General features: G+C 42.1%; 1 protein-coding gene across 2 annotated transcripts; it reads left to right on the top strand.

Moving 5' to 3' along the window:
* The first annotated feature begins 2,200 nt into the window (after positions 1–2,200).
* On the top strand, positions 2,201–10,455 carry COA6 (cytochrome c oxidase assembly factor 6). 2 transcript variants are annotated; one of them, XM_082423044.1, is made up of 3 exons: positions 2,201–2,266; positions 2,989–3,148; positions 7,858–10,455. In XM_082423044.1, exons 2-3 carry the CDS (start codon positions 3,005–3,007, stop codon positions 7,951–7,953), a joined length of 240 nt encoding a protein of 79 aa, XP_082279170.1. In that variant the 5' UTR covers positions 2,201–2,266; positions 2,989–3,004; the 3' UTR covers positions 7,954–10,455. The 2 variants fall into 2 exon arrangements, with proteins under 2 accessions (XP_082279170.1, XP_082279169.1); XM_082423043.1 differs by lacking the exon at positions 2,201–2,266 and adding an exon at positions 2,273–2,453.
* The last annotated feature ends 156 nt before the right edge of the window (positions 10,456–10,611 follow it).

Genomic DNA, 10,611 nt, shown 5'->3' with positions numbered 1-10,611 from the left:
CAATTTTATTAGTCTTTTCAAAAAAAAAAATCAACTTCTGGATTTTTAAAATCTACTGTATGCAGTGGTGTGCTAGTTAATTGGCTCTGAACATAATGAAACAAAACACTACTTTGTTGGCTGATTTCCAGTGTGAAGATTCCCGTCGGGGCAATTTCAAGCTACCAGATTGATACTATTGACCATGCAAGTGGGAAGAGATGTGCACAGTTGGCTCTCCTGAGCCAGTGCAGGCAGTGTCTGGCACACCACTACTTTCATTTCCCATTTCATTCATTTCTGCTTTTAGCATTATGTCCCTCCTTCCACTTTCCTTAATTTTGCTCTCCTTTTTCTAACTTCTTGAAAGGGAATGTTTAGCTAAAGACCTTTCAGCCTCTTTTCTAATGTACTTACTTAAGGCTATAAACTTCCCTCTACGTACTATACGTTAACTTTATTCCACAGGTGTTGCTATCGTATTTTATTATTCAGCTCAAAACATTTTCTCATTACCATTATGACTCTTTGGCTATGGGTTATATGGACTTGTTTTTATAGTTCTTTATTGATTTCTAGCTTAACAGCACTGTGCTCAAAAAACATGTGCTGAATGATTTCAATCTTTAAAATTCGTTGAGAGTTGCTTTACAGCTAAGTATGCGGTTGATTTTGGTAATGTCATGTTTGAGTTCCAAAAAACATGTTCTGATTTTGGTTGTGTTTTTCTGTGTATATTCATTAGGTCAAGTTTGTACATCATGTTATTCAAATTTTCTATACCCTTACTGATTTTTCTTTTGTTTGTCTTAACAATGACTGGGAAAGGCTTGTTAAAATCACCCACTATGGCCATATATTTTTTCTTTATAATTTTGTCAAGATTCCCTTTATATATTATATATATATTTATCATTAAGTGCATAAAATTTTTAAACTTTAAATATATATATTTTCAACTCATAAGTCATTCAAGACTCCTTCCATCCTTTTTGTATCTCATTAGTCATACTTAAAAGATACTATCCTTATATAAACTGCCCTTGATAGACACAGTATAAAAGAATTGGTGGCCCTGGTAAAGCTAAAGCAATCCACTTATTAGATTCCATTAACTATTACAGAAATATTTCCCATATTGTAGAACATGTGTTTGGTGGTACTTAGGCTTCACACAGCCAACCTGAAAATCTGCGTATGTTTATTTGTAAAGGATTAAATACCAGCACTGAGTGCAGAGCTGAAAACTGCTTGTGAGTTTTATAAGCACTTAGAATTCAACAGGACTAGATGATTGGAGCAGATGGGATCTTTAAGAGAACTGGACGACAAACGTGCTTTCAAATAAAGATTCTGCTGAGATATTCACTAAAATATTAAAAAGAGCATCTTTCAAAATATCTGGAGCAGCGCTTTTCATTCCTTTTAAAACACACCTCGGCGTTTAGGGAGTAAAAAATGCCACAAGTGAGATTAAAACAATAATACAGGTATTAATTTTACCCACTCTCCTGACCAATTTTTATTACCTCCGGCAACTTTCAGATCCAAGTCCAAGAATCTTAGCTGTAAACTCTAATCAGGCTCACATTTTAATCCCACGAACTATCAGATCTCGGCCTACTGGAACTTGGCTTTCATATTCTTTCACTAGATGTCTCCAAATACCAACTAAAAGGATCTCGTTCATCTACAGAAGAAAGCCGCAAGGGTTCAAGCCAGGGAAAGGTGATAATGTTGGTAAATGTAACAGGATCAAATCTGAATCGGGAAACTGGGAGCTTGGTGCCCTGGGTTCTCAGCTCAGTCACTTATTTGCCATGTGTCCTGGGGCGTCACCCGCCTCTTTCTGGGACCGTTCCTTTTTCTTTTTCTTTTTTTCTTTTAATTTAAAAAGCGAGGAGTTAAGCCTGCGCGGCACGTTAACTTTTCGTCCTGCTCTCATCTCAGGTGCCAACTTCCACACAAAGCCGCCGTTTCCGGCAGGGCTCGCACGTTAAGCTTTAAGACGGCGCTTGGCGAGATATATGCAGAAATTTAGATTCATGAAAGAAGCACAGTTCGTTAAAATCACGAAAAACTGCAGGGAGAGAGGCACCGAGACGTTAACAAAGCCAAGACCGCTCTGAGGAGTGACCAGATCCCACCCACTCTCCATCTCCACGCCCCCAGAACCCGCCTCCCTCGCCCGAGCAGGCCCGGAAGTCCCTGGGACAGGTAAGGGAACGGAACAGGAAGTCCCGCCCCCCTGGAACAGCGAACGGTAGCCCGTAAGGATCATTCCAAGGCCAGTGCATTCGCCGCGTGAATTGTTTCCTTGAGGGGGTGGGGGGTCTACGCCGCTTGAGCTCAAGCGGGCGAGGCGACAGTGCGGCGCCAGTCCTCGGCCCCGCGCCCTTTTTTCTCGGTTGTTGGGCTGCGTGACTCTCCTCCCGTCGGCGCCGAAGGGAGCCTGGTTCTGGGCGGGCGGAGAGGTGGGCTTGCTGGCGGGGCTGGCGGGGCGCGCCGGGGAGGGTACGGACCCCGGAGGTCGCTGACTTTCCGCGAGTCTCGGGCTCCTCTTCTGCAAGACAGAGCAGCACTCCTTGTCCTGCCTGGTGATTTTGCCCTCGTGCATTTATTTGTATAGCACTTTGGTTCGAACAGCAACCTCGTAAAATGGGCACCGCTCCCCTGTTTTACTGATGGGGAAACAGGCTCGAGAGAATAAATGAAGTGTCTTAAGTGACAGACCGTGTGAGAGCCGTAATTCTAACTCCGGCTTTCTGAGACCAAGCTGCCACTCCAGCAGTGGAGCAAATTACATGGTGTAAGGGATAAGCGTCAAAAGCGAGTGCTCTTACGATACCGTTAATGTAATAGAACTGATTAGTTTCAGTCGCATCGTTAAAATCCGGAGGCATAACTTTAAAAAAAAGGGGGTTTGGAGGGAACAACAGTATTTTTTCTTTGGCTTACCTTCTCTCGAATTACAAGTTCCTTGTTAATATCACATATTTTGGTTTACAGCTTGAGCCCACTAGGAATGGCAGCCCCATCTATGAAAGAAAGGCAGGCTTGCTGGGGAGCCCGGGATGAGTACTGGAAGTGTTTAGATGAAAACACAGAGGACGCTTCTCAGTGCAAGAAGTTAAGAAGCTCATTTGAATCAAGTTGTCCCCAGCAGTGGGTAAGTCACACTGGGACGTGTTTCTGTTTGCTGTCAAAATACATAGAGCTTACGGTGAGTGGTGGGCTATGAAATGAGGTACTGTTTGAGGCGTGTCAAATGAGCGGTTTCCGTGAGCAGCAGAGAAAACCTTGTCTCGTAATCCAGGCTTGTTTTATGTACATAGCAGGCACACCTTTGGAAAATGTCACCTGACACTTTAAAGGTGATTGAAAAGCAAAACATACGCACACTAACCAAAAAATTCCAACCTTCTAAATTGGTAGATTTCTCTCGGCTCTACTGAAGGGATAGTATTTAATCTTGGGCAAGAGTTAGCAAATTCATTGGCCTAGAGCTGCTATCAGAAATAAAGCATTCCCAGTTGCCCACCCAAAATCATATGGTCATATACCCAAAATACAAATACAAAGGAGTTTAGAAAGTGGAAGAAACAAAACGATCATATGGTGGATTCTGCCACCAGCTGCTCCAGGTGCCTCGCCGACATGCGCTCCTGCTCTGTATTGCCAGTCCTTAGAATGGGAGGGGTTGGAAAAGGGAACTAACATCACTGAGCTCAGTAAGTGCCCCGGCGTGAGTGCCATGACGCTCCTTCATCAGTACCCTTTGAGATGGGCGGTGTTGCCGTCAATTTCCAGAGGAGGCAGCTGAAGCCCAGAGCATTGAAATAACTTGCCTTCTCACTCTTGGGACTGGAGAATGGGATGCTCGGAATTGAGATGAGGGCAGGGCTGTATCTGTTGGTAAGGACGAGGACTAGGCTTTGATCCTGGCAGTAAGGTAGGTTGGAGGACAAGATCATTGAAGAAAGAGGTCAAGGACCTGAGAGGCCAGGGTACTGGGAGGATCAACCACATGGATACTGAACCACCCAAGAGTTATGGTGTGAACACTGTTAGAGAAACTGACAGCAACCTACAAAGTTATAGGTGACTCCAACAAAGAAGGGAGCAGTAGAGCAAAGCAATCAAAATAACTGCTGCCGCATCTGACAGTGACAGCCACGCCCCCGTGGAAAACCGTTGTCTTCTGCAGACTATTTTTTTATTTTATTTATTTATTTATTTATTTATTTATTTATTTATTTATTTATTTTTGGCTATGTTGGGTCTTTGTTTCTGTGCGAGGGCTTTCTCTAGTTGCGGCAAGTGGGGGCCACTCTTCATCGCGGTGCGTGGGCCTCTCACCATCGCGGCCTCTCTTGTTGTGGAGCACAGGCTCCAGACGTGCAGGCTCAGTAGTTGTGGCTCACGGGCCTAGTTGCTCCGCGGCACGTGGGATCTTCCCGGACCAGGGCTCGAACCCGTGTCCCCTGCATTAGCAGGCAGATTCTCAACCACTGTGCCACCAGGGAAGCCTTGCAGACTATTCTTAGTCTGTAACCGAGCTCCCTTTCCCAGCCTGCGCCCTCAGGCCTTTGCTCCCTTTTCACCCGTGGTCTCTACTCAGGAGTCATACCCAGTGGCCATAGAATAGAAACGAAAGATATTTACAGAGATTTGTGTAAGAAGGTGGGGAAGGAGACAGAGGGAGAAGTGATGGGAGTACTCTCTGAGTGCATTCTGTGTGAGAAATTGTGTTTTCATTAGCTTTAATTTTCATTCAGTCTTGTGGGGTACTATTGTATCTCTTTTACATAATAGAAACTAAGGCTCAGAAAGGTGAAATAATTTGTTCAAGATCGGCTAACCAGCAAAGTAGTAGAGAGGGCATTTGAAAGTAGATTGCAAAGTTTGTATTCTTTTACTTAGCTGAAGTCACAGCCAGAGAATAAAGATAAAAATAAAACCACCAAATAGAGATTCACAATGAACACTTCTATGATAAAACACTAAAAATAAACATTTCTTACATAATAAGTATGCCATAAAACTGTGCTGTCACAAAACCAAATTACTCTTCTCTGCCCCTTGGCTTATCCCTTTTATAGCACGCATCAGTCGGCCTTGTATAATGGCCCGATTTAAAGTCTCCTATTGGTTCGTAACTAAGGAAGGAGCAGGGATCAGGTCTGTCATTGTAGCATCATCCAACGCAGTCTTCCACAAATAGAGCAACTGGACAGCCAAGATATTTGATCCTAACATCAGTTTCAGATCCTGTCTTTTCCCTGTGAACCTTTGAAATGTCTCAGAAATTCCAGTATTTTGGCATTCATGCTACTATCCTGCATCTCATCTAATGGCTTAGAGGACACTAGCATTACGCATACACAGTGCTTCTCAAGAAACGCTTGTTGACGTATTAGCCTTTCGGACATTAGCCTCTTTGAGGTGCTGCATGTCGAGGGCCCTCAACTGTTAGTTGAATGGAAAAGACTATGGAGCAGAGCTTTTCAAGCAGAGAGTACGGTATATGCAAAGGCATGGAAGCAAGATGCATGAGAAATCAGCACGTTCAGGAAATGGGGTAGCTCTGGACGGGTTGCATTTCAGGGTCTGGTGGTAAACCCAGAAGATAGACAGATGGGCAGAGATTAAGCCATGAATGACCTGATTTGTCTTACTGAGGAATTGTGGATGTTGACCTTGAAGGCAGTAGGGATACCTTGAAAGACCTTTAAACAAGCAGTGCCATGATCAAATTGGAATTTCAAAAAGATTATCCTTGGCAGTGGTGTGACGGATGGATGAAGGAGGGTAGAGAAACCAGGTAAAGAGCTGTTACAACAATCCAGGTGAGAAATGACGTGGGCCTGTACTGTCGCGATCGAGAGGGGGAAGGAGATCGGAGCATTTGGTTGGACAGTGATGCAGTCACTGAAATAGGTGACGGGAGGGGAGACATGTCTGGAGAGGAGCTGAGTTCCCGACAAGTTGCGACTGAAGTCTAAGTAGGACCACTAAATGGCATTGTCATTTAGGCAGTCGGAGATGTGACAAGAGATGCAAAGATCTCTTGATTTGCCACAGAAACGTTAAGAGCATCGTGCACTTCTTCGTCTGGTGCCCCTTACATACAACACCCGTCCCAGCTCAGTCAGCCTAAGGACACCAGGGGTGCGGAGTCTGACAGTGAGATTTATTAACGTGCTCTAACCAGGGAGCCCCACGCACCGGCGCTGCTGTGGGCGTCTCACCAACCAAGGGAAAGGAGCTGTCAGAGGGTTTGGGGAAGGGTGGAGTTCAGGTGAAACTGAAATGAAGTGGTGCTTTGATAGGCTCAGAGCAAAGCCGGGCTGTGTATAAGCAGGTCGTCACCTCTGGACTGAGAAGTGGACCCAGGGTCTTATTTTCCACAAAGATAAATGCTGCCATGTCGTCATGCTCAGAAATCCTTATGTGAAGTCCTGCAGCTGAGCTGGAAATCAAGACTGCTGCTTTTTGTCAAAGTGCCTATCAGATCCCCCAGGGAAAAGTGGGGTGTTTCATTCTTACCGAAAGAACTTCAAAGAGCAAATTTCTGATAGTTCGATTTTAGAGAACAAAGTTTCTTGGTGCATAAGAAAGCAGTAGGGACTTCCCTGGTGGCGCAGTGGTTAAGAATCCACCTGCCAATGCAGGGGACACAGGTTTGAGCCCTGGTCCGGGAAGATCCCACATGCCGCGGAGCAGCTAAGCCCATGCGCCACAACTACTGAGCCTGCGCTCTAGAGCCCACGAGCCACAACTACTGAGCCTGCGTGCCACAGCTCCTAAAGCCCGCACGCCTAGAGCCCGTGCTCCGCAACAAGAGAAGCCACTGCAATGAGAAGCCCGCGCACTGCAACGAAGAGTAGACCTTGCTCGCCGCAACTAGAGAAAGCCCGCGCGCAGCAACGAAGACCGAACACAGCCAAAAAAAAAAAAAAAAAAAGCAGTAGTCACTCAAAGGGGTCTCTTAGGACAGTGTCTGGCTGCGGTGTGTCCTGCAGAGGAACGTTAACTTTGTAGCTGGCTTTATCTGAGTCTCTTATCCCAGCTTGAGACAGGGCAGGCACAGTTTTACATTCTTAACTCGGGCTCTACTGAAATATTTAAGAATTAAATCCTAAGAAAAGCTTTTCTGTTCTGACAGTGAAAACGTGTGTGGTGTCATGCCTTTGTCTTGTCTGCAAAGCAGCTCAGATGCAGATGCTATGAGGATTTGGTGGTTGGCCTTGATTTTCTACTTCTGTGATTTTACTGTTTCAGGATATGGGGCTTTAAGATACTCCAAATTCCCTATGGCAAGAGGAGGATGTAAACAGAAATAATAAAATGAAATACTTAGTGTATTAAAGTTTTACCATCAATTTACTTATTCATAGTTCATGAATATAATTTTTTTTTTAAATAATTTTTAACTATGTGTCTATCTCCTTAAATGTATGTTTCTGGATAAGATAAACTTAATACAAATATGATGGCTAGTGAATTACAAAACTTGTTGAACTTACAGTTGACAGGAAAAACTTGTACAGTGTCTTTAAATCATGAAGTCTTATGACCTGAGAGTCCTATGGACTCTGAACTTGCATAGTGCATTTCACATGTGTAAGCACAGATATACTTCTTGAGAAGGTGCACAAATTCTCAACACGGTCAGTAACCCAAAAAGGGTTAGGACTCACTGGCCTATACTCTCTTTAGAGACTCTTATACATAAGATGCACTGATTCAAAATGGTTCTAAAATATAAATTAGGCCACTTATATGATTTATATTGAATAATTAGTTACATTTAAATCTGTGCTTTTGTTTAAGCTGCATAGCTTGCCCTTATCTCAGACCCTTTTTTCTCAACAGATAAAATATTTTGATAAAAGAAGAGACTACTTAAAATTCAAAGAAAAATTTGAAGCAGGAGAGTTCCAGCCTCCGAAAACGGCCGCAAAGTCCTAGGCTGTTCCTGAACATTTCAGAAAGGTTGAAATTATTTTTTCTGGACATTCAGAAATGCTCTGTGGGACAACAGTAGTTTGAATGATGGCAAACACCAATGCTTGTTCCATATATACAACTCTTAATTTAAATGGTCAAGTAACAAGATTCCATTTTTCAAAAGACAGACTTGAAATAAAATGGTATGAAATATGCTTAATTGAATAAAAAACACATATTTTAAGAAAAAAACAAATTTAAAGCTTATTATGAAAACGTGTACTTTTTTTTTTTTAACTTTTTTAAAAAATTAATTAATTAATTAATTAATTTATGGCTGTGTTGGGTCTTCGTTTCTGTGCGAGGGCTTTCTCTAGTTGCGGCAAGTGGGGGCCACTCTTCATCACGGTGCGCAGGCCTCTCATTATCACGGCCTCTCTTGTTGCGGAGCACAGGTTCCAGACGCGCAGGCTCAGTAATTGTGGCTCGCGGGCCTAGTTGCTCTGCGGCATGTGGGATCTTCCCAGACCAGGGCTCGAACCCGTGTCCCCTGCATTGGCAGGCAGATTCTCAACCACTGCGCCACCAGGGAAGCCCCATGTGTACCTTTTTTGTTGTTGGAGGATGGGTAGTGGGCAGATACTATTATTGATAGAGATATGGATATACACTGAAAAAAATAAGATTTGCCATCGTCCTGGGAGTTAGCATTTTAATACAGACAGAAAAAAATGAGGAATGGGAGAAGGTTCAACTTAAAATATACAGGTAAAATAATAGACCATCTACAAAAAACCCTACAGCTAATATAGTTAATGATTAGACAATGAATGCTTTTTCCCTCAAATCAGTAACAAGGGAAGGATACCCTCACTTCTCCTATTCAACATGGTACTGGATTCCTAGCTACCTCAAAAGAAAAAAAGCACACAAATGGGAAGGAACAAATAAAACTGGCTCTATTCATGGACAATATGATTAACTCTGTAGAAAATCCCAAAGAATCGACAAAAAGAGCACCTAGAATTAATAAGTGAATCTTAGAAAGGTGGCAGGAAACAAGGTCAATATACAAAAGAAAATCAGGGGCTTCCCTGGTGGCGCAGTGGTTGAGAATCTGCCTGCCAATGCAGGGGACACGGGTTCGAGCCCTGGTCTGGGAAGATCCCACATGCCGCGGAGCAACTGGGCCCGTGAGCCACAACTACTGAGCCTGCGCATCTGGAGCCTGTGCTCCGCAACAAGAGAGGCCATGATAGTGAGAGGCCTGCGCACCGCAATGAAGAGTGGCCCCCACTCGCCACAACTAGAGAAAGCCCTCGCACAGAAACAAAGACCCAACACAGCTAAAAATAATAAATAAATAAATAAATAAATTTATTTTAAAAAAAAGAAGAAAATCATATTTATGTATACCAGCAATGAACTGGAATCTAAAATAAAATTTAAAATATGCCATTTACAATAGCACTAAAAAAACTAAAAATAAAAGGAATACTTAGATGTCAATCTAACAGTATGTGCAGGACCTATATCCTGAGAACTACAAAACACTTGAAATCAGAGATCAGCTTAATTGGGGAGAGGTACAGTGTTCATGGATTAGAAGACTCAGTGTTGTTAATTTACTGTTAAGTTCTCCCCAGTTTGTTCTATGGGTTCAAAACAACCCCAATCAAAATCTCAAGATTTTTGGTAGATATTGACAAGCTGATTCTAAAATTTGTGTGGAAAGTCAAAGGACCTAAGATAGCCAAAACAATTCTGCAAAGAACAAAATTGGAAGATTCATATTATATGATTTTAATGCTTATTGTAAAGCTACAGTGATTAAGATAGTATGGTATTGACAGAAGGATAGACACATAGTTCAGTAGAACAGAACAGAGCCCAGAAATATACCCACACAGTTAGAGTCAACTGAGTTTGGACAAGGTGAAAAGGTGATTCCGTAAAGGATAATCCTTTCAGCAAATGGTGCTGGAAAAATTGGATGTCCATGCACAACAAAATGAACCTTGACATAAACTGCACCTTATTAAAAAAAAAAAAAAAAAAAAAAGCGAAATGGATCATAGCCTTAAATGTAAAATATAAAACTATATAACTTCCAGAAGAAAATATGGATAAATTCTGCATGATTTGGGGTTTGGAAGTGAATTTTTATAACTTTTAAAATTTTTTAAAAATTTGTTTTTTTTTTTTTTTTTGATTTTTAGAAATTTCATGTAATGTCTGAAGCATTTATATTAACATATTTCCATACATATTTCCATACAAATACAAATATAAGATTTTTAGAAATTTCATGTAATGTCTGAAACATTTATATTAACATATTTCCATACATATTTCCATACAAATACAAATATAAGATTTTTAGAAATTTCACGTAATGTCTGAAACATTTATATTAACATATTTCCATACAAATAACCCAATGAAAGTTTAGTATTAGTTGTTTTGTTTGTTTGTTTTTTTATACTGCAGGTTCTTATTAGGCATCACTTTTATACACATCAGTGTATACATGTCAATCGCAATCCCCCAATTCAGCACACCACCATCCCCACCCCACTGCAGTTTTCCCCCCTTGGTGTCCATATGTCCATTCTCTACATCTCTGTCTCAACTTCTGCCCTGCAAACCGGCTCATCTGTACCATTTTTCTAGGTTCCA

The sequence above is a fragment of the Balaenoptera physalus genome, assembly GCF_965194825.1.
Source record: "Balaenoptera physalus genome assembly, chromosome: 14".
NCBI classification, from domain to species: domain Eukaryota; kingdom Metazoa; phylum Chordata; class Mammalia; order Artiodactyla; family Balaenopteridae; genus Balaenoptera; species Balaenoptera physalus.
Note: the sequence above shows the minus strand (reverse complement) of the source record. Positions and strands in the feature narration are given on the sequence as shown.